General features: G+C 36.2%; 3 protein-coding genes and 1 non-coding gene across 6 annotated transcripts; 2 read left to right on the top strand and 2 right to left on the bottom strand.

Moving 5' to 3' along the window:
* The first annotated feature begins 560 nt into the window (after nucleotides 1-560).
* LOC103938829 lies at nucleotides 561-4,020 on the top strand. 2 transcript variants are annotated; one of them, XM_009348884.3, is made up of 6 exons: nucleotides 561-871; nucleotides 986-1,434; nucleotides 1,555-1,902; nucleotides 2,021-2,395; nucleotides 2,567-2,781; nucleotides 3,086-4,020. In XM_009348884.3, exons 1-6 carry the CDS (start codon nucleotides 699-701, stop codon nucleotides 3,332-3,334), a joined length of 1,809 nt encoding a protein of 602 aa, XP_009347159.2. In that variant the 5' UTR covers nucleotides 561-698; the 3' UTR covers nucleotides 3,335-4,020. The 2 variants fall into 2 exon arrangements, with proteins under 2 accessions (XP_009347159.2, XP_009347152.2); XM_009348877.3 differs by having other exon boundaries at nucleotides 563-871; nucleotides 2,561-2,781.
* A 4,762-nt stretch (nucleotides 4,021-8,782) lies between these two features.
* On the top strand, nucleotides 8,783-10,963 carry LOC103938811. 2 transcript variants are annotated; one of them, XM_009348858.3, is made up of 4 exons: nucleotides 8,783-8,942; nucleotides 9,308-9,487; nucleotides 9,605-9,671; nucleotides 10,155-10,963. In XM_009348858.3, the coding sequence occupies exons 2-4, from the start codon at nucleotides 9,348-9,350 to the stop codon at nucleotides 10,434-10,436; spliced, it is 489 nt and encodes a 162-aa protein (XP_009347133.2). In that variant the 5' UTR covers nucleotides 8,783-8,942; nucleotides 9,308-9,347; the 3' UTR covers nucleotides 10,437-10,963. The 2 variants fall into 2 exon arrangements, with proteins under 2 accessions (XP_009347133.2, XP_009347141.2); XM_009348866.3 differs by having other exon boundaries at nucleotides 8,858-9,015.
* A 4,687-nt stretch (nucleotides 10,964-15,650) lies between these two features.
* Nucleotides 15,651-15,723, bottom strand: TRNAR-ACG. Its single transcript has one exon. It is a non-coding gene; the product is annotated as a tRNA-Arg (tRNA).
* Nucleotides 15,724-17,318: 1,595 nt separating this feature from the next.
* LOC103939745 (kinesin-like protein KIN-14P) lies at nucleotides 17,319-22,680 on the bottom strand. Its single transcript, XM_018645305.2, has 19 exons — nucleotides 22,502-22,680; nucleotides 22,248-22,405; nucleotides 22,050-22,142; nucleotides 21,748-21,961; nucleotides 21,487-21,614; nucleotides 21,305-21,403; nucleotides 21,119-21,196; nucleotides 20,938-21,030; nucleotides 20,800-20,829; nucleotides 20,080-20,643; nucleotides 19,915-19,996; nucleotides 19,736-19,831; nucleotides 19,476-19,655; nucleotides 19,241-19,347; nucleotides 18,971-19,149; nucleotides 18,719-18,883; nucleotides 18,367-18,620; nucleotides 18,118-18,281; nucleotides 17,319-18,018 (listed from the first exon to the last, which is right to left on the bottom strand). The coding sequence occupies exons 1-19, from the start codon at nucleotides 22,614-22,616 to the stop codon at nucleotides 17,872-17,874; spliced, it is 2,946 nt and encodes a 981-aa protein (XP_018500821.2). The 5' UTR covers nucleotides 22,617-22,680; the 3' UTR covers nucleotides 17,319-17,871.
* Nucleotides 22,681-23,118: the final 438 nt, after the last annotated feature.

Here is a 23,118-nt window from a genome sequence, read left to right as displayed (position 1 = left end):
ATATACTTATATTTATTTATTTGGATATAGCATAGGCCCCTTTCTTGCAGAACAGGATTTTCTACTTTAATTCTAGCAATAAAAAGAAAAAGGAAAAGGAGTTCTTTTACTTCAAATACAAACTAAAATACAAGGTTTATGTTCTTTTAATACAAAGATACTGCATTAGAAATGATTCTCACGATTTGTTTCACACAATGTGAGCACATGCAAAAGAACTATTTTCATAAGCAATTTAATCAAGACTGTGCAATATCTTTTACCTAAAAAAAAAAAAAAAGAGGAAGAAGAAGAAGTTAGTGAAATATTTAAAATAATTGTTGTTGGTAGTGAGAAACCTTTAAAGAATCAAATTATAGAAAATTATCTCTTACCTATATTAATGTCAGTTGCAACAGTTAAGTTTAAAAGTTTTTTTTCTTCAAAATAGTGTTATACGTGTTCCTTTATTATAAAATAGACGATTTAAGTGGCTTATTTATAAATATCAAATTAATAATACGAAACATATATAAGGTAAAGTTGGCACTTGCAATATTGGAGGACACGAAACATTTCTTGGGGAAAAAAACTATTTCGACCAACAAGGAAGAGAGTATTTATGAAAGCAAACCAAAGCACACGCTTTAACTTTTTTTCAAGGAGTAATACTCCTACTTTGCCATTGTGCTTTGTGAAGGAGAGACACTAGAGGCTCCATGCAAACTCATTTTTCGGAGAAGAAAATGCCATGTTCAGCTGAGGAAGCACTAGTTAGGCTCTTCTACAACACCTCCTCCGCCTTCCACCTCCTCCTCCTCTTCCTCTACCTCTCCTCCATTTTTCTTTTCAAACTCTTCTACTTTGTTGGTAGCAACCCTATTTTCTCAAGGTCTTAATATATCCTTATGTTTTAAGTTCTTAACTGCATGCTCAGTTTTGTGTTTTACTTCTTTAATTTACTTAATCTTTACCCTTTTGTATGCATTTATTTGTTGGATTGCAGAAGCCAGAATGGATACGAAGACTACGTGTTTTCGGACGAAGAAGAAGAGGAGGAGGAGGAGGAGGAAGAAGAAGACGAACAAAGGCAGTTTCATGTTCCTGGTCACCAATACTGCAGTACCATAAATGATCATGATCTGGTGGCTGACATCATTCAAGGCGGCGAATCACTGATGTTTTTGCCTAACAATAACCTTCAGCATCATCATCAAAAAAGTTTTTCGGAAGACCAATTCATTAGCGCACGGGAGAGCTTAATAATTGAAGACCGCCCGGATGAATATTTGCATGAGTCACCACAAGGTTTAGAATCTGAACATGACGATCAAGGTGCGGAGGAAATCCCCGTGAAAGATACAGTTTCAGTTCTCAATTCTGTTGCGAAGGATCGTGTGTGGCCCACATCTCCGATAACTATAGAGCTACATAGAAGTGACAAAAATGGTGACGGTATGTCGCATTATTTCAAGCACTAAAGTTTGTTACACTTAGCTAGCTAGTCACATGATGTACTTCTAATACTTGTACTATTTGCAGCCTGACATTTGCTTATGTTATTTGATCATACAGGTAATTGTGATGAACATAATACTGAAATCAAAAGGGCAGATCAGACGCATTTATCCAGTGACGAAAATTTTGTGGTTTTCGGGGCATCACAATTGAAGAACAAGAAGTTCCAAGTTCAAGACAATAAAGAGGATGAAATTTTTGGCGACTCAACTGTTGGATCAACTTCTAAGAGCTCTTCTGAATGGAGAAGCTCAATTAATTGCAGGGATTCTGCCACTGAAGATCCTTTTTCTTCCTCATCCCGGCGAAGCTGCCCCAAATGGGAGTCTTACACAGTCTTCCAAAAGTATGATGAAGAAATGATGTTCCTAGACAGAATTAGTGCCCAAAAGCTCCATGAAACAGGTAATTTAATTTTTATTTTTTATTTTTTATTATCTAGCTATATTTTCTTCCTTTTTGTAATGATTTCTTTTATTAATATCTTAAGCTGACATTATATAGGCTATATTTTTGTTTTTAGAATCACTTAAGTCTATTCAAGTTTGTCCAAGATCAATTTCGGAAAGGATTGTTCATAGAATCTCTACGGCAACAAAAAGGCTCCCTGATGTACGTCACAACCCTTATCATGAGCTGGAGGCTGCTTATGTTGCACAAATTTGCTTAACATGGGAAGCACTTAATTGGAACTACAAGAATTTTGAGCAAAAAAGGGCATCACGAAGTGAGTTTGATCCCGGCGTTCCTGGTGAATTAGCACAGAAATTTCAGCAATTTCAAGTGCTTCTACAAAGATATGTAGAGAATGAGCCTTATGAGCAAGGCAGGAGGCCAGAGATTTATGCTAGGATGAGGCTTTTGGCACCAAAGTTACTTCAAGTGCCAGAATATCGAGGTACATCTGCAGAAGAATTGTACTTTAAATTCTTTTAATTCATACCCTTTTTCTTTAACGATTTGAATGTTACATGATAGAATTTTTTAAATTGTATCAAAGAATGCAAAAGGTCTAGGGATCAAACAAAGTTAATTAACTAATGTATGAATTTTATGCCATAAGTTTCAGAAGACGATGACCACCAAAAGGATGAAGGTTTTGGCTCAAAAATTTCGTCAGCTGCATTTTTAATGATAATGGAAGACGGAATCCGAACGTTCATGAATTTTCTCAAGACTGATAAGGAAAAACCCTGCCAGAAATTAGTATCCATGTTCAAAAGAAAACGAAAAGGTTCAGTTGATCCCACTCTTCTCCATCTGATGAAGAAAGTTAATCAAAAGGTAAGTTCATATATATGTGTGTGTGTGTATTATGTCAATTGCTTAATTATGTTGCGTTATCATTTATTTTTTACTATACCAAATTATTGTCCATAACGGAAGTCCATCTTTATTAAAGAACTGATTGTCGATATGTTATTAGTAATGTCAAGTTACTAATATCACTGTTGTAACAAAATGTACAAACATGTGATTGATACATTCTTGACAATATCAATGTGCGTCCGTTCTTTAAGTTAAAGAACATACGTCATGTATAAACATTTTCCGGATATAATCCTACCTCTCCTAATTTCATGAGCAGAAGAAGATGAAAATCAAAGATCTTCGACGTTCCCACAAATGCCTGAGAAAGCGAAGGTTGAAGGTGGAGGAAGAGATGGAGATACTGATGGGTCTGATTGACCTAAAACTGGTATCTAGGGTTTTGAGAATGACCGACCTAAATGCAGAACAATTGCATTGGTGCGAAGCAAAGATGAGCAAAGTGCGAGTTCTGGATGGGAGAAAATACCAAAGAGATTCCTCCCCACTTTTCTTCCCAGCACAATGACCCACGTCACGTACCACCATGGTGTTGCTTTGATGACTAGACATCGTGACATGAATGTTCATGCGTGACTTCACAGAGAATGAATGAATATCCTACCCAGGTACCCTTTTGTAAAAACCACTATAATATATAATATTATATTACTGAGGTAGGGCCTATAACTACATATCAAATAAAGCACAGGAAGGTGACATGGATTTTGGAGTTTTCGAATCCATGAAATAATGTTTAGAGAGAGAGAGAGAGAGAGAGAACAAAGCAAGGAACATCAAGAGAGAGAGACAAGAGTTACTTTAGCTTTAGCTTTTTTTTTAAAAAAAAAAATTAGGGTTTATCTACAAGCTGGGATATGAGCTGAATCAAAAGAGGAGAAGACTAAAGAGGAAGAATAACAAGGCTGCTTCAAATACATGTGCAGATGCAGTGGAATAAAAAGGTAGCACATGGTACACTCAAGGGATTAGGGTTATATCATATATATGTGGTTAATTTAGGGTTTAGGACCCACTTAGGTGGGCAATGAAAAAAGAAATAAAGTCTGATATATCACCATTTTTAAAGATTTCTGTACCTGGAGGGTGGGTCGACAATGAGATTGCATGACTTTTTTAAAGGTGATGACCTATGGACTATTATAGTTGGGAAATCATGGTGATTGGAAAGGAAATATATTAATTTTGTACTCAGTTATTGCATGGGTTTTTGAAACTGTCACATAATTTCAAATGTCAAATGTCACATATGATTTGCTGAAAATTGTATAGTGCTTTGTAGATTTTAATTATTGTATACTTGATTGATCATTAACTATTCAAAATTCTATGGTATAGAATATTTTAGATATATAAGAAAATTTCATCATTGCACCATCAAAACATTAATGTGTTCCTTAAACTACAATCAGAACTACTAGGGTTACCTAGTTAGTCTTGCGCACATGACGTCATTTGTAACTGATATTTAATTGTAATTCATACGCAACAATAGTCTAATTGTAAATTTGTGCCATCAACCCTATCACTCTCCCTAATCTATCATATAAAGAGAAATACTAAGGAGACTCTTCATGTGCTGCACCCCCTTCCCCCCCCCCCCCCCCCGGCCGGGCCCCCAAGTTTTTTTTTGTTATAATGTTAACAAAAGAATTGACGTTAAACTGTGAAGTAACAGAGTCCCACTTTAAGAGAGTCAGTAACATTTCTCATCATATAAATATAATCAATAATTCTTTAGTTTGCTAATTAACAGTCTAATATATACTAAGGTTGGGAATTCCAATCCCTCCATATGGCTCGTATCATTTACGCATATATTTCAGAAGATTGAAATAATAAAAATAACAACAAAAGGTTGAGAAACGACTTACCAGTCTATTGGTTGCCAATGTCGTCGCCGGCCACGCCATCTTCCTCTCAGTCTTCTAAAACACAGAAGTAAAACTTGGGCAGAAGATCAAGTTCAAACGCGAGACCTATAACCCATGGCCTGTCAGGCCCTTAATCTAGTTTAGTGGGCCGGTCTTAAGCCTACCCAAGACATTGTACTGGCCTATCAGGCCCTTAAATAATTATGAAAATAATGACCAAATTAGTATTATTATTTTTCATTAATACAAGCTATTCATGTCACTAACTAGTTACTAACCTCCTTCCACGCCCATGTTAATTGGCCTTTGTTTTAAATTAAAAATTAAGTTTATTCCTGCCTTAGATCTAATTATATATTTTAATAAAAAATTCAGAAACAGAGAAAGAATAATTAACCACCCACCAATTAAAGTGAGGCCATTGAATGGATATTGAAAACTTTACCTTTTTTGCCTTTTCACTTTATATATGCAGATATACATTAAGGAGAGCGCAGAGATTTGTATATTACTAGACTAATAATTAGTTACTCTAAGGAATAGGGGAAGTGAATTCCACACAATCTTTTTATCACACGTAGTTGCACACTATTGTATTACTCTGGTCATTCAATTGAAATATATGAAGAATTGATGATCAGAATAACCATCGATGTGCAGAAGAAAAAAAAAATATATGGAAATTACTTCTCAATATAAATAGCAAGTTAGTGAGCACTTCACTATCTATTATCTTTTGAGTCGAGCGATAGCATTAATAAGTATTTGATTAGTTACTAACGGAGTTCGAATCCACGTCGTTATGCAAGGACATAACACATTTCCACCACTGTAGTAAATGGCCACTTGCACACTATCTCTTATCTAATAGTGCACAAAAGGAAACAAAATCGTTTTAATATACGGTATAATCGGATATACGCTACATGATTCTAGCATTGAGAATGAGTGGTGAATGAACCGTATACACATATGATAGGACCAATTAAAATTGGTTGGTAATGGACCTAATGGTAGGGGCCATATATATGTGTGTATTAATCTCCATGAATTCCATTGGATTGGAAATTTGGACTATGGCCACCAAAATTTAATACAGGTATATGATATACAACGGCATTTTATACTTGTAATTAAAATATTATTTCAAATTTGATATTCACAAGAGTTGGCTTTAAGATTGGAAGTTTTATCGAAACACTTCCGGTACTATTCACTTTTAATGAAAAATGATATTTTTACCTTTCTTGCTACTATTCACTTGGGAGCATTTTTGCTCACCATAATAACTATGGTGTATGTTCACCATACTCCTAATCAATTGACATGTGTCATTTCACCTAACTCTAGTTAACTTTCACATTAAATATTAGTTTTTCAATTTTGAAAAAATTAACCAAGATTAAGTAAAATGACACGTGTCAATTGATTAGATGTATGGTGAGCATGCACCATAGTTTATGATGGTGAGCAAAAATGCTCCTCTATTCACTTGCACATTTATTTATCATTTTTCATTAAAACTAAAGTTTTTAAGGACTTTTCATTAGCTTTCCTTTTAAAGTTTCTCACTTATAAGAAATTTTCATGATATTAATGAGTTGGTCATTCATCAGAGTTGATTGTACAACTAAACTTTTTCCTCAAATAGAACAACATACACAGATCATTCATAAGTGTTGATTCTACAACTAAACCTTTCTTCCAAAAAGAACAACATACATAGCACAGCTACACAATTACATAACATTCCGTACATAGAAAACAATACCATATAAACAAGAATTACATATATTTTATATTATTAACACAAAATGTTACCGATAAATGTGCCAAGTAAATGTAAGTTTTTCTCCCAACTTTGTTACCAATGTGAACATCCCGCAGTGGCATGCGGAGGAATCGAACAGAAAAGGAAAGGGAATGGAGTTGTGGTTCCCACTTCCATTCTGTGTATACGAACATGTCTGTCCTTCCTTGCTTTCCACATTGGATCCGAATTATTGAAGCTCCTTTGCAATTAGCCTTTTCTTTAATTAACGATCATCTGCCATGTTTTTTTCATGCCCTCTCTTTTATCTTCAAAATTTGACATGCTTCTTTAATCTTTGGCTATAGTTTTTAAACGAGAATTTTAACGAAAAATTTTCGGTACTGTTTATTTTAAAGAAGAATCACATTTTTACACTAAAAAGTCAATCTTGATACTATTCACTTTACCCTTTATTTTGTCCTTATCGTTAAAACTCAAAATTTTCAAACTCTTTTTATTAGTTTTCTCTTTTTAAATTATAGTTTGGCAAAGTACAAACACATACTCATACCACGTTGGTTTAATTTGTGGCACGTTCATGACTCATCAAATTGCATTCGACCTATTGGGTGTAGCAACATTTTAAGAAAAGAAATGTGATTTTGAAAATCTGATCATGTCATTGTTATAACATGTTTTATAAGGTAAATTACACAAAACTGCCTAATTATTGGGTCAGTCACAGTTTCATGCCTTATTTTTAAAAAATATCAATGTCATACCTCCTCTTACGAATTTGTTACAATTTCATACCTTCCGTTAGTTTGTCTGTCAAATTGACCGTTAAATGCTGACATGGCTTGAGGCGTGCCCACTTTCTATTAAAAAATTAATTAAATATGAAAAACTAAAAATAAAATCATTTAATAATTTTTTAAATGGGTTTGTAGGGGTGGGTCCCCCATTAAAAAAATATTAAATTATTTTATTTTTTTAGTTTTAATATTTAATTAATTTTTTAATAAAAAGGGGCCCTGCCTCAAGCATATAGCATTTAACAGTCAATTTGACAGACAAACTAACGGAATGTATGAACTTGTAATAAATTCGTAAGATGAGGTATAACATTGACATTTTTTAAAGATAGGATATGAAACTGTAACTGGCTCAATAATTGAGGTAATTTTATGTAATTTACCTTATAAAATTTGAAACTTCTATGTATTTTGATATCACATGATTCTAAGTTGATCATATTCAATGTAAAAGATGATCTAATAAGACAACTTTATTGAAATTTCTTGCCTTTTTTAAAGATTCACTGCATCATCTAATTAGTTGTTCATACTCTGTGCTATTGTACCATTAAAAAACTCATTTTCTTATTTTGATTTATTAAGTTGTCAAATATATAAAAGAACTTTAACGAAAAGCTCATGGTACTGTTTACTCTAACGTAAAATCATATTTTTACACTAAAAAGTCAATATTGGTATTATTCACTTTACCCTTTATTTTATTATTTTCGTTAAAACTCAAAAATTTCAAACTTTTTTTTAATTAATTTTCCTAATATTTAAGTCCTTAAATCTAAATTAATATTAATCACATTAATTTTGTGACTAATATACATTTAATTTTCGTAGATCTTCAAAATAAAAACGGAAGCTCAAATCCTATGGAGACGTTTATCTTCTTATTTTGGTTGATTGTCCATTTCAACGTGTTCTTATCAAGTAAGAAAAAAATCTGCATGACTTCAAATTTAAGTTAGATAAAGATTTGATTGTCCTTAATCCTAATCTTTCTCTTCGTTCATCAGAAAATTAAAAATTAAAATAGTTGGGTTGTCATTGCAGAAAGAGATCATCTTCGGATTTTTTTCACTAAGACCATCAGATCAAATAATTCGAGTCTTTAAAATTTTCATCAAACAGCCCATCCATTTTGGTATCTTAAAAGTTCTAATCATTTTTATCTGTTGAATGAAATTTTAAAAGTTCGAATCACTTACTCTTGTGACCTTAATAGTAAAGATCTAGACGTGCACTTGCAAGTTGCAAAGGCTCAAAGCCTTAAAGGTTATTGGTCAATTGGAAATTGGAACCAATCAACCCTACTATAAATAAATGAAATTTTTTAGATATTTTCCTTTGTAGGCTCGTACTAAAACAAGAATATTATTATTTATTTATTTTCTAGTATTATTAAGGAAGAAAGGGGTCTGGAGATCCCGACCACGTGGACCAAATCGGGCTCCTCCAACACCAATCTCAACCTCATCCAACGGTCCACAATCTAGATCATCCTCTCTTTCCTATCTCTCTGTCCCCCGCTTCTTTGAATCATAAATACTCAGCCCACCAGCTCTTTTCTGTCTCTCTCTCTCCCTCTCAGACGCCCCGGGAAATCTCTGTTTCGCAGACCCTTTCTCTTCTTCCCCTCAAATCTCCTCCTCCCTGAGGGGCCTCCTGTGGCTGCAGCTCAAGGTTCTTAGTTCCTCCCTGTCTTTTTTTCCTGGGGTTTCTGCAACTTTTCTATCGAAAGATCTGCAAACTATATGTAAATCATGAAGAACAACTCTTAATTTCGCATCATTTTTCCTTCTGGGGTTGTTTTATTTTCATGCTTTGTTATATTTAACGTCTTTCAATTTATTTCTGTCTCGTGATTTTCTTTTGATTTAATTCGTTCAAAGGCCTGAAATTTTAATAAACAAGGTGTACGAAAATCACCCCCCCCCCCCAAAAAAACAAAAATTATATTTTATATGAAATCTTCATGCAAAAGTTTGTATTATTTTATTTTTGGTGTTGATATTGATGAAATGAAATCTGGGTGTGTGGGTGTGCAGGCTTTGTTGTTGGTGATATCACCCAACAGAGGAAGCAAAGATGATGAGCAGGTGCGGTTACGAGCAGAGCGTCACGGCAGGCTGCGAGGGGATGGATTCAGTTGTGTGCCCAAAACCACGTCGTTTCAGCCTTCTAAATCGTTCCTTCAACGACAACATCAGACCCTTCAGATACTTCAAGTACGTACCTTTTTTTTTCTTCTCACACTCGTATTTTCTTTTAAGGTTTTAATTCGTAGGTAGAGTCAAAGGTTTTATTTTTTGGGTGTTTGATTTTTGTTGCTGCTGCTGCAACAGTCACAACCAATCGGAGATTGGAGATTCTGAAGCTGGGTCTGAGATTCTGGATATTATTCTCGCCAAGGTTCCTCTCTTCCCCTTAAATTTATAGTAAAACTAATGAAAAAAGCTTGAAAACGTTTAGCTTCAACGAAAATGACATAAAGGGTAAAGTAAATACTACGAGGATTGAATTTTTTATAGTAAAAATGTGGTTTTTCGTTAAAATAAACAGTAAGTTTTTCGATGAATTACCCTAAATTTGTTGAGCTAATAGTCGGAGAAAATGATTTCCTCGCATCTGTTTTCGTCGAAGCATCCACTCGAATCAAGGGACATAAATAAAATGTGGTTTGTTGGTTTTGTAGAGAAAAGGGTGTGCGGAAATCATTTCATTTTTTCGTTTTATATTTTCTAATTTGGGGTTTCAAGTTTGTTTTTATTGGCATGAATTAGTTGATTTTTAATTTTGTTATCATGTTTTAGCTCACTCTTCCACTTATGAAAAAAATTCCAAGAACAAAGACTAATTATTTTCTCCTGTTTTGTGGTTAATTTATGAAAACAGGGGAATTATGATGATAGATTCAGTAATAAGCAATTGGCTTCATCGCCGCCCTTTTTCTGCGGGTCTCCGCCGAGCAGGGCATCAAATCCCGTAATCCAAGACGAGCATTTCGGCAACAGCGGCAATATAGCTCCATTTTTGCCGGCACAGCCTATGTTGTCATCGCGCAACGGAGGCTGTGTCCGGATGAAGTCCGGGGACAAGCCAGTTGCAGTGCGGATCGAAGGGTTTGATTGTCTTAGCAGGGACCGCAGGAACTGCAGCATCTCTGCTGTAGCTTAGACACAGAGTTAGGGTGTGGAACAGAGCCCTCTCTGTTTTGGAAGAAGCAGAGTTTTGTGAGAAAAGGAGAGGGCTTTGTGCTTTGGGAAAAATATCAAGAGGAGGAGGAAGAAGATGATGTTTTTTGGGGGGTCTTTGAGATGGAGAATGTAATTTTTGTATATACAAGTCAAGTGAGTTGATCTTAATATGTTTAATTTATGGTGAGTCTTTTTGTGTAAACTCAAAAGATGTATATGTAAATTAAGGTGATGGAGATTTTCCATCTTGAGGAATAAAAGAAAAGAGGAGAGAGAGTGGGAGGCTTAAAGTCTATCTCTCTCTCTCTCTCTCTCAATGTGGATAGAAGTTTGTTTTGGTTTCCTTCATAGAAGTGGCCATCTCTATTAGGAGATGGTTTTGTGACATTGGGGGAGGAGGTTTCATGGGACAAGCATGTAATCTTCTACTAAAGACTTTGTTTGGATTCTCATAATCCTCCCTTTGTAATTGTAATTTGGAGGAAATGAGGATTGGATCTATTTGGATTTTGTTGTATTATTGCACGATTTATGATTGACTTGGTATATTGTTACAATTCAATCTTCAGAATTTTTTTCTTGAGAAGTATGTGGACGTCAGTGTAGAATTGTGACAAGTCATTCACACATTGACACATGTTTTAACTTTCTCAAACAATAATTGCGATGAGTTTAGAATATTGTCACATTTGCATATTTAGAACTTCTTGAGATGTTATTGTGTTGTTATTAAACGTTAAAACTTTCTCACACAATAATGTGCTGACGTAGTGAATATTTTTCATAAAATACACGTGGTGTTTTGATCCTATAGTCATAAGTATAACGTCTCAAATATTGCAGAACAGTATGTAATACGACGAGAGAGAAAGTTTCAAATAAATTGATGGGTCCGTAGTTGAGTAAAACAAGTAACATAATTAAGAAGTGGTGGTCTTACGGACCCCTCTTAATCTAAATTAAGTTGACATCTTAATCAAATCAGATTTCCAAGTTGTTTTGTGGAAAAAGCAGGATTAGGAAGGTAGGTGGGAGAAAGGTTGGAGGGACAAGTGTGGGGTACTGGGGTTTCTGTCTTTAGAAGCATCGCGGAACATGTGGTAGGATTTGGCCTCTTTTGTTTGTTTGTTATTGTTTGGCCTGCCTGGCTTTGGCTGACTTGGTGTTGGCGTGGAGGATTGCTATTAGGGATTTGCACTTTTGAATGGGCCAACTCCAAAGGGTGACTAGTCAAATCCTTGGGCTCCTCGTTTTGGGAAAGGAATCATCTTCAGATCATTTCTACCAAATTTACCAAGTCAATGAATTCGGATCTTTAAATTTTGATCAAACAACTAAAAATAAGGGTTTTCTTAAAAAGTTATAATAACTTTAATCATTAGATCAAATTTCAAGAGTCCGAATTCGTTAACTTGGTGAATTTGGTGGAAATGAACTAGAGAAAATCCCTTTCCCTAGTTTTGTACGGACAGGAGTTTCAGTGGTTGAAATGTCTGGTAGCAAACGCTGGCCTACGCACTTGTGAAGGATAAAATTTGTGCAAGGCACCCTAATCACGGATATTAACTTACATAGCACAGTTACACTGTTGCAACTCTTTTTAATTTTGAGAGACTATGGTTTGTAGTTAGCGTATGTTTTCTCTATGTAGGCAGAGGGGGATATACCCCAACTCAAGATTTTGCTCCTCATTATGAGAAAAACTTAGGTATAGTCAATCTGATCAAAACGAGTACATTGAAAACCTTCATAGGATAAGATTGTGTACCTAAATATAACCCGTTTGTTTGTGGAGGATACATGACTATTTGGATTCTAGATGATTAGGTTGCTTTAAAGGTGTCAAATGGGTCGACCCATCACAACCCGACTCACGTGGGCTTGACCGGTCATGGACTAGCCAACATATCCCACTTACATAAAATGTTAAGCTCATGTGCACATCAAAAGTGAACATTTAAGTTACACATCTGAATAAACGTCGTGGACCAAATCAACCTTTATCAATATCACCAAAATTAGTTGTGGACTAGGTCATGGAATAAGGTTAGTACATTGCTCTTATGTTAATTTCAATAAAATGATTTTTAATTCAAACAAATCAGTTGTATTAACGAAGTTCTTATCATTTTTTGAAAAAATTGCTGACTTCGACAGTGAGTGTGAGCGATGTGACATACAATGGTTTTCATGGAACTTCTTATCACATCGGCAATTGCTGGGAAGGAGATCCGTGCCTCTTGCTCCAACTTAAGTAGCGGAACTTCTAATGAAGTAATGTTCCTGATGTCCCTTGCCTGCAAAAGAAGAACATTGCTCAACCGATCAACTTCATCAACAGCATAGGGATCTGATTAAAAATACTCAACGAGGGACACAACATATTGTCATGTTTCCTGATTAAACTTGTGTTTCATTTCTTTTTCGTTTTCGATTTCAATGATACAATTTGTATATATGATTAAGTTGGGAGACTAATTATATTATTGGTTTTAAATTTTATATCTAAATTGGATTATTGGTATCTTAAGGTGTAATTTTTGTAACATTATTGGTGTTTCATAACCTAAGTCATAAACTACACCGCACAAATCATGACAGAAAAATTTATCAGATGAAGGGAAAAAATTGTAAATTCATGAAGACATAAAAATCTCTTAAACCTCTTAAAAGATTGAATTTTGAACCACCAATTTCTTGCAATTAAACACGATTGATTTCGTTCGATGTTTCCCAGCTTGAACATGATTTACTGGGCTGCAATACATGGCTTTTTAGCCAAAAATAATATTTGCGATTGCATTAACTCCTCATTTTGGTCCATGAGATTTAAAATCGATAGAAATTGTCTCTGAATTTGTCCACCGTCAATCATTTTTGTCATTCTGTAAGTAACCTCTATTAAATAAGTTGTAAATGACAAAAATACCCTTGATTTTTGTCAAATTACTTTGGCACATTGTTTATTAAATTGAGGGCATTTTGGACATTGTTAGGGATTTTTAAGCCGAGCTAGACTTGGGCTTGCGAGTACCCTTTTCATTCCCTTGGTTCGCTTTCGTACCAAGTCCTGAAATATCTTGAAAGAATTAGCGGGTCTTAGGAAATATCTCGGTTGGATCAATGACTCAAAGATAGTATGATTAAGCAAATAAGAACTTGATTGACTGAGGTGTGGTGTGGAAGCTAGAAGTTTACCAGTTTAGTGCGATAGAGAACTTCGCATGATTGCATGATGTGTTTAGTTGGGTGATTTGGGTTTCCTAGGGTTCTAAGAAGGCTCCCCTTGACTGAGCAGATTGAAGGAAGCTTAAAGAAACTACTAAGGTTGCAAGAAAGTGATCCTCTCAAAGGTTCAAGACTATTTGCATTTAGAGAGCGATTTCCCTTGCTTGGTGCAGTACAACCTTGAATCTTTTTTTCTCTCTCTCTTTCTCTAACGTTATGTCTTCCTCTATTCAAAACCTCTGACCCCTCTTTTGTAGGTGAATGGTTCCCTTTTGAGGCTTCCTAGAAAAGCTCCAGTTATAGCTACATCTTCCCTCACATTTCCCCTAGCACAACTCTGACCTTCCCATTTAGTGTAAGACAGATGAACACCATTGCTCTCATGAAGACTGCATCGGGCTCTCTTTCCAAATAGCTCATTTCCTAGGTCAACTTCCACATGCATTAATTCTAGTAACATGTTTCATGACATTCATTCATCGTTCTTCTATGTGAACTAGGAAAGGAAAGTACGCCTCTCTTTTCATTAAATGCAAACTGTATTGGGTTTTCACGTGATTTTTAAGGCATTGAGTTTGGTTCTTTTCTAATTGGCTTAGTTGTCTAGCTAGGGAAAACAGGGAACTAGGTTTGTTCTCTCTCAAACTTACCTACGTAGATTGGATCTTTAGGCTCCTAAGCAACCCAAAGTCTTCCATAATCTTGACTCTGCGTATGCCCGACAAACTTCCGTAACAATCCACACCATGATTCACTTGGCAAGCCCCATACATATGGATTGGACATATTTTAGCATGAATGGTAATTAGCAAGATATAACATGGCATGATGAATGTGTATGGATTTGCATGGCGTTGTGTGATTATACAAACGTCTGGTTCGTTCATCATTATATTAATCGCATGGCATGATTGTGAATGTTTTCCCTTCTCGATTTCGTACCTTGATATGTGTTTAGGCTTGACTCGGGGTTTTACAATAATTGGGCCTACTTGATTGCGTTTACATGTGACATTTTTGGGCCCCAACAATTATTATTTAACAGATATTTTGCATAGTAGGATGAAAATGATTAATGATGGACAAACTTAGAAATCATTTCTATTGATTTCAAACTTCAAGGACAAATTGATGAGTTATGTCAATCTTAAAGACCTTTTTGACTAAACTACCATTTATGTTTCAGGAAGAAAAGATTCAACCTTTGAAATTAAGACATGAAAGCAAGCTTTTTTATTCAAATAAAAAAAAAAAAAAACCAACATGAATTAATTAAAAATATAATTAATTACAATATTTGTCTTTAAACTTATATGTATTTCACTTATTCAGTTTATCTATTTATAGTTTCTCAAATGTGTTATGTGACTCACGTTAACTTTGAACCATTTGCATGTGCTCGCCGAGCAGTTGTATGGTTTGGAGAGGCTTACTTGACATAATGACTGAAGCAGGATATATGATGCCAATTATAAGGGTCATAAAATTTAAAACTGAGGTTAAAACTAAAGTGAAAACACAAATTTAAATATGAAGATCACTATCGTAATTAATCATACAAAATTATCAATAAAAATAAGAGAGGTTAAATGCTATAAAATATCAATAATAAATCATAAAACTCTTATCAATCCACAATGTTTAGAGTTCAAAATATCTTCCTCTCGTTTGAATAATTTAGAATAGGACTATCGAAGGTATCAACAAAATTTGTAAATATATTGATATGGCACACAATAATATTCCATAAAATACTAAAATGTATAATTTTGTTACTCATTTAAAAAGGAAAAAAAGTTTAAAAAATCATAGCAACTCTGCCTACTGTGTGAATCGAACCGGAACCCCGGGTTCGCATACCAGCGCCTCAACCATTGGGGTACAAAACTAAACTGGAAAGTCTAAAACATTTAATGGATATAATAATTTCAGTATTCATTAAAAAAAAATTTCAAAAACAACAACACGACTCTGCTGGGGATCGAACCCAGAATCTCTGGTTTCGTAGACCAGCGCCTTATCCATTGGGCCACAGAGTCCCTCTTTGCCAACAAAGCAATCTTCTTACAATATATATGAAAAAACCCTAAACCCTAAACCCTAAACCCTAAACCCTAAACCCTAAACCCTAAACCCTAAACCCTAAACCCTAAACCCTAAACCCTAAACCCTAAACCCTAAACCCTAAACCCTAAACCCTAAACCCTAAACCCTAAACCCTAAACCCTAAACCCTAAACCCTAAACCCTAAACCCTAAACCCTAAACCCTAAACCCTAAACCCTAAACCCTAAACCCTAAACCCTAAACCCTAAACCCTAAACCCTAAACCCTAAACCCTAAACCCTAAACCCTAAACCCTAATATTGTAATTAAAAAAAAAAGATGAAGCCCTTTCAAGGCCAATGCTTTGAATTCTGAGACCACAAGCAATTCAAGAAATTAGCTCTCAAATTGATTTACGGTAAGAGGGTCTTCTAATGTTCAATCCTTGTGATCAAACCATGGCAGATATGTCAACTTCAAGGAATTAGATAGGTCTAACAATTCTAAGCCCGGAGGTTGAATTTATTCGATCTCAGCCTCGGATACGATCTCTATAACTTTGGGATTTGCATTTGGAACAAGTTCTAATACTAGTGTTGAGGTGGGGCGTTAAATTTTTCATTGTAACAGGAACACAAATGGTATACCATATGTTTTAATAGAAGTGATCTGAAATTTTATTTTTTAAGTTATTAACATTTTAGCACACATATCCCACCATTTGTATAGTGACAAGTGGTATATCACCCCGTTTACCGGTTACGTTGAAAAATCAGTAAGGCTGGGCTTGCCGTGGGTGAGATAACTGTGGGAGAAGTTACGTTGCTGGAAAGTGCAATTAAGGAATCTATAAACATCTATGAAAAAGTGGCGCTAGCACAAGCAACAGTAGATGGAGTCAAAGTGGAACAATACAAATTTTGCAGTGATGAAGGTATGTGGTTATAATGTAAAATTATCAAAGAGAGCATTGGCTTAAACATGTATTCTAACCCTAGTAAAATACGGAAAAATATAGCAAGTGGAAAATAGTTACTCTATCAATTGGTGTTTTCGCTTTACAATTACACTATTACATGGCTGTAAAGTGAAACAATATAACGGGCTTTGAAATGCTTAAATGTGATGCTCTAAATGAAGATTTGTGCTTTGGATAAAGATTAATATGACCTAATTTAATGATATGAGTTGTGCTTCGAAGATTAATTTGACTAATTTAATGATAAGATTTGTGTCTCGGATAAAGATTATACACAAGGCTCGTTGGTTTAATTGTATACATTACATAATTGCATTAGAGCTCACACAACAAAAAGTTTGAGTAATTAGAAAGCTAGGGGTAGGAGCTGTTAAAATTTTCAGAAAATTGCAACTGAGAAAACTCTGTACATGTATATCAAAAAAATGAGAGGAGAAATTCTTGTAGTGACTGAGTTCTAATTATTTCCAACTGTTTGCAGCCGGCTTCAGCGACGAAGAACTGCTACTTTTTCTCATACCTGCACAAAGTGATTGTGAATTGTTGAGAGACGTAATACTGCTGATAAGTAGAAGGCAAACTGAAGTAATAATTGGTGCAGAGAGCTCTATTTTCACACACCTGATGGCACCTTCACAGCACTCGTTGATCCTGATGCCGAAGGTGAAGAAGTTGTTCCTGGTTTAAGCGAGGGTCGCGGAATCCTGCTAATCCTTTTAGGCCTGCAGAATATGAGTCATTAGCAGGTATTACCAATGCCATTACATATAGGCCTCGTTGGTGTGTCTGGATAACGCATTAGATTCAATGCAAGTAATGCTCACCTTTCCAAGGGATCGGATTTCATGCTTTCGGGATAATTCACGCTGTCAGCAGAGCCATCAGTTTCTGTTCCAGTAGAAAGACCACCGTCAGATAAGTCACTTAATTTCCCCTCAGAATCTGCATCTCCAGATGCCAAGTACTCAGCATATCTGCATGTTTATTCTGACCTATGTCATCACCTCCGGCAACCTTTGATGATTGCCGAAGAAAATCATTTTGTTGTTTAATGTCCTGCATGGACTTTTGGAGCTTATGATACTGTACAAGAACACAGTTTTCAGGATCAGAAGCTGCCTTAAGCCCTAAGCCTTCATTCTGCCACTTAACGGTGTTTGGTTTCACTTTCCACCTCTAGAAACTCTGCTTGGCTGCGAAGATTCATACCTAAATGAGCTCGTCCCACGCTTCTCACTGTGGCCATCAAGTAATTGCAGTCGCTCAATCTCGCCATCCTTCTTAGCAATCGTGTCTTTGAGAGATGCTACCTGCAGAGGCAAGAGAAATTTAGAAACAACATCTTGTTTGTAGAACATTATTTGTACATATTTTCCCAAGCATATGTATTTGTTATATGTAATGAGAACCTGTTCCATTAATTCCCTTACATCCCGGCCCTCTTTGTTGCTTTTCGCAGCTCCCAACTCAACTCCGGCAACCCTCTCAGCGAACTTTAGAGTACTTAAACTTTCAGAAAATGAACTTGCATCCGGATTTAGCTGCACAAACATAAGCGTTTTCGCTTGCCCACCTGTTGTAAAACACCGTAAAAATTCTAGCATTGCTACATATCTTACAGAACTTCGCACAGCGAAACTAACTAGTGAAAGAAGTACCGAGAGAGCTTTGAAGGACTTGAGTGAGCTTGCTATTTCTGTATGGTACATGAGGGCTCTTTTGTGCGAGAGCAAATATGACGTCTCCGAGTGAAGACAATGATTTGTTTATATGTTGTGCTTCCTTGAGCCTGTCTCCTGTTACCTCCGAACGGTCTACTCTTTCACTTCCCGCGAGATCTACAAGATGAAGGTTACCAATCAACGCGGAACCAGTCTTCAAATCCTTCCCGCGTACATGAACTGTAACAACACTGTACATAGAGATTCACGCGTATATCAAACACACCAGAAAATGTATAACATGTAGATATATATGAGATGAAGTTTTACGAAGATGAAACTTACAAACCTATGAGAGCGACTACTTCTTTCGTTTAACGCAGTGGCACCAACAGCTCTGTTCTTAAACCCGATTCCCATCAATCTTATTACATCTGAGGTTGCTTCCACGGGGTGCATGCTAGCATCTGGCACAGCTAGCCCGTTGGGTTGAGAGTGAGTCATAATCCCAAGTGTGTGCAAGTCAAGGCAAACAAAAGACTGTTACCAAAATTCACTCAGACAACACAATAGGAAGCGCATTTCATAACGACAAGGATATTTCTTCTGAGCACCATCGCTGGATAGCAAATCGCGCACTTGTTCGTTGTATATTTCAACCATTTGGACTTGAATTTCATACGTAATGGTGCTTTGTCTACGTTGAGATATGTCGAAAAGGTCATTCAAGGCACGGTAGTTGATCCCCCAGTTCTCTTTAGTTGATCCATTAGGACCAGTCTGAGAGGAACAACGGACATAAAACATCAACAAATCAGCATCTTTTCAAATTATCAGTCTGTGCTGAAAAGGATATAAAGATGTTCCATACCATCGTGTATGTTTTCCCGGATCCAGTTTGGCCATAAGCAAAAATACATACATTATATCCATCAAGCACAGATCGTATAAGCGGTTGTGTGTCAGCATACACTTCAGCTGCCACAGTTAAATAAATTGCTCAAGTTCAGCATAGCAATGTATGTCACTGTACAATCATGTTCAAGGAGAATCAACAGATGAATCGAAAAATATCTATCCGACATTAAAAACACAAAATAGAGAACCTTGAGTTGCATCTGAACCATAGACCTCGTTAAACTTGAACAATCGATGACCCTCCTTTCCTGGTTTGGAGCGGTCTGCAACTACCAGTTCCCCATTTTCACCAATACGTTCTACCAACGTCTTCTTTTCTTTTTCTCCAGGAAGAAATGGTCTTATTCGACAGTAAACTCTGATGTTTCCTGTGCAAGAAAGTTAAGAAGTGAACTCTAATATTTTCAGCAAGATGTAACCACAGTAACGCTAATTTATTTTGTAGCACCTCTTAAATCCTGAATTTCATTAAATAACTTCCTGTTTTCAGCGAGAAGTGCATGATAGTTCTCAGACGCGTCTGCTAATGCTTGAAGCTTCACTCCTGGAAAACAAAGTTATAACTCATGAAACTCTTCTAGCAAAAACTGCACGAAACAGACGAATGCTTCAAATAGACAACCCTACCTAAGTGATTAAAGTCCACCGAGTAACTGTGTTCTGCTGTCAAAACTTCTCGCTTCATGGACTCCGAAGATAATCTTAATTCCTGAATATTTCATAAATTGATTTGAAATGCGTACTATTCATCATATACATTAAAGCTGAAAATACAATTTGATCTAAAGATACCTTTAGTGAACCAAGTTGAAGGTCCATAGAGTTCTCGTAAACACGCAGTTTCTTGCTCCAACTTTTATATTTTGACTCTGAATTCGTTGCAAGCTGCTTCGCCTCATTCCTTGAATCTGCCAAGAGGCGTTCGAGTTCTTTTATTCTCCCTTCAAGCTCTACTTTAGAAAACTGATATTTGGACTCGGAACTTGCCTCGAGTTCTTTCACTTTATTCCTTGATTCTGCCAAAGAACGTTCAAGTTCTTTTACTCTCTCTTCAAGTTTTGCTCTATTAGACTGATGTTTTGACTCAGAATTTGCCTGGAGCTCTTTCACCTTACTCCTTGACTCTGCCAAGAGACGTTCGAGTTCTTTTATCCTCTCTTCAAGCTCCGCTCTAGCACCTTTCGCTTCCGTTTCCATTTGCAAGCAACGCAGGTCATATGTCTTTTTTGCTATATCCAACTCTTGCTTCAATCCTGAAATTTCAAGGTTGCTTTGATCCCTCTCTTTCATCAATCTGATCACATTCACATCCTCGTCATCGGTTTTCTTCTTTGCTTCCATTCGGGTTCTCTCATTCTGCCAATTATAAACATTCCCACTTAATTATATTCATAAACTTATATAATGAGCAAATCCTCGTAACCGCAGTCTGCAAGTAAATTTATACGTATTCTTTGACTGCTTAAACACTTAAACACCGGCAATATGTCTTTTATTGTCTGCAAAATATACCTTTATTTGCTGAAGATGGTTCATCATAAGCTGTACCAGAAAATTCACACTTTGAAAATAAGACATCGGTACCACATTGAAACATTTTTATGAGAAGCTGTCAACTCCTGATCTAATCTTTCGAAAAATGTTTCATACCTCACTTTCCTCACTGGTTCCGGATGCAAGTGTTTCAAGCACTCTGATTCTGGACTGGTATTTCTCTTCACGAGCCTTAAAAAGGTTGTTTTGCTGCACAAAACCATAAAAAAAAAAAAAATTAACCCAATGCACTTCTTAATAAGGCTATCAGTGAAAAGTATTCATAAAAGCATATTACAGTTCTTAAATGCTCCGCCTGAGTTGATATTCGCCGCTCAATCTCCTGGACAACTCTTCGCAGAAGGCAAGACACACGCTGTGCCACAAACGCAATGTGTAAGAGCAGATTTCAACTCTATATTTCTAGAATATTGTACGTGATGAACTTATTTTTTAACAATCATGTGCTTTCGGATTTCCATACATGAGGTATTTCACCATTCTTTCTTTCAACATTTTCATCAAGGATTCCATTTACGACACTCAGAAGTGACTGCGTTGGAGCGTTCTGCAGCAAGAGATGCTGAAGTGCATTAAAAATACATTAAACTGAAGAGATCACAAAAGGAAGACCTGATTCAGTTTCAGGGTCCATTGATGACTTACATCTAAACTGTTCGGTTTCATCATTTCTGAAATTTTTGCGGCAGGAAGATCCGTGTAACCTCCTTGCTTCAACTGAAACACCTCGTGGAACTTATGCCCAACATGATGCATTCGTGAAGGCGATGTCTCTGCAGAAGGTAAATTCGCATCAAACACCCACTGTTTGAATGATGAAAACATCATGTAAAAGTTAATCAACTAAAACAAACAAAAGTACATTGTCAAAAATAACGTTTGATCTGTACAAGACAATGGCCAGACCTGCCATAACAGAACTATGCAATGCGCGCTGAAATTTTGACTCAGACAGGACCTTCCGCCTCTCATCCACGGATAATGGAGAAAGCTGGAAGCGGGAAGATTGGCTGCCAGATTTAGTCGTCGGACTAGTTATAGTAATACCATCTCCCGTAACATTTGGCATAAATTTTGCTTTAAGTGTTAAAAGACAGTCGGTGACAGTCTTCATAGACCCCTGCATAATATTTGAATGTCAGCAAACGTATAGAAATTGTTTAATTTGATAGGGGAGCTGTATGCATACGAATTACATCGATAGATACCTTCTCTAGGTCGGACATATCAAACTTCGGCAGCCCTGATGCATCCATAGCTGCCAGAAACCTTGCAACATTTTCTGTGGGTGACCTCGAATTCTATGAACATAGAAGTTATAAAACCAGACATTCGATCACCAACTTGTCGAATAACTCTTCAAGTACAAAAGCAGGTGGGGAAAGCCTATCAAGTTATCAACTAACCTCATTAACAAGACCGGGTCTAAGCCTGTTCAACATCCGACATAAAACGGTTCCATCAATCAAGCAAGATCTCAAGTCCTCATACGAAGCATTTGTTGGTAAACCTAGATTAGGAACTAAACTATTCAACCACTCCACTAAGTACGCTCTCTGCTTCCCTGCAAAATAAATTTCCAAAACGCGAAAATTTTAGATCGTTGACTCGCATTGGAGAAGTATGTCAGTAACAAATGGAGATGGCTAGATATCCTCACCTTCAGTCTCACGATTGCGATTTACAGCTTGTTCGAAACTATTCCCGGTAGCAGGAACACTTGAGCTGCTGGTTCCTCCATTTCCTTTTCTGCTGTAATTCGATGTGGAATCCATGATCAGCTACTTGGGAGTGGCGTCTAGCTTCGGAGCTCAACTAAAACTCATGCTAAACAACATTATTCCTCTGTTTAAAAAGAGCAACCCTGCCAATTTGAAACACATTAATGGTGTAAGGGTACTAACAATGAACTGCGTAAAGTGAACAAACAATCTCCACGTAGGAGAAATGCTATCGTGTTCCAAACGAAAGGTGATGAAGATTAAGGAGGGATTGCACCAGCAATAATATACACACACAAACATATATATAAATATGTATTCATTTCATATTTCACCTCAAATTGTAGAGGTCATGCCCCAAGTCACTGCTTACTGCATTCAAAAGAAACGAAAAACTTTACGAACATCTGGTTACAACTTCGAAAACCGGATATAAAAAAAAGCAAAAACAAAATGTGAGAGACAATTTGCCCGAGCTTCACATTAGCTACAAGAGAACGTATGTATGCATGTAAAGAGAAAGCGGAGAATGGAACAACCCAGAAGCATGGTTACG

This window comes from the organism of the source record quoted next, unplaced genomic scaffold (assembly GCF_019419815.1).
Source record: "Pyrus x bretschneideri cultivar Hongxiangsu unplaced genomic scaffold, Pyrus_bretschneideri_v1 Contig3, whole genome shotgun sequence".
In the NCBI taxonomy this organism is placed as follows: domain Eukaryota; kingdom Viridiplantae; phylum Streptophyta; class Magnoliopsida; order Rosales; family Rosaceae; genus Pyrus; species Pyrus x bretschneideri.
The sequence above is the reverse complement of the archived record's forward strand: the minus strand, read 5'-3'. Positions and strand labels throughout refer to the sequence as shown.

Coding starts and splice junctions, on each gene's coding strand:
- LOC103938829 (XM_009348877.3), top strand. CDS start 699: ATGCAAACTCATTTTTCGGAGAAGAAAATGCCATGTTCAGCTGAGGAA. Junction 872..985: donor AGCAACCCTATTTTCTCAAG/GTCTTAATATAT, acceptor GTTGGATTGCAG/AAGCCAGAATGGATACGAAG. Junction 2,396..2,560: donor TCAAGTGCCAGAATATCGAG/GTACATCTGCAG, acceptor TTATGCCATAAG/TTTCAGAAGACGATGACCAC.
- LOC103939745 (XM_018645305.2), bottom strand. CDS start 22,616: ATGGATTCCACATCGAATTACAGCAGAAAAGGAAATGGAGGAACCAGC. Junction 22,406..22,501: donor TCGCAATCGTGAGACTGAAG/GTGAGGATATCT, acceptor TTTATTTTGCAG/GGAAGCAGAGAGCGTACTTA. Junction 20,644..20,799: donor ACCATCTTCAGCAAATAAAG/GTATATTTTGCA, acceptor TATAATTGGCAG/AATGAGAGAACCCGAATGGA.
- LOC103938811 (XM_009348858.3), top strand. CDS start 9,348: ATGATGAGCAGGTGCGGTTACGAGCAGAGCGTCACGGCAGGCTGCGAG. Junction 9,488..9,604: donor AGACCCTTCAGATACTTCAA/GTACGTACCTTT, acceptor CTGCTGCAACAG/TCACAACCAATCGGAGATTG. Junction 9,672..10,154: donor TGGATATTATTCTCGCCAAG/GTTCCTCTCTTC, acceptor TTATGAAAACAG/GGGAATTATGATGATAGATT.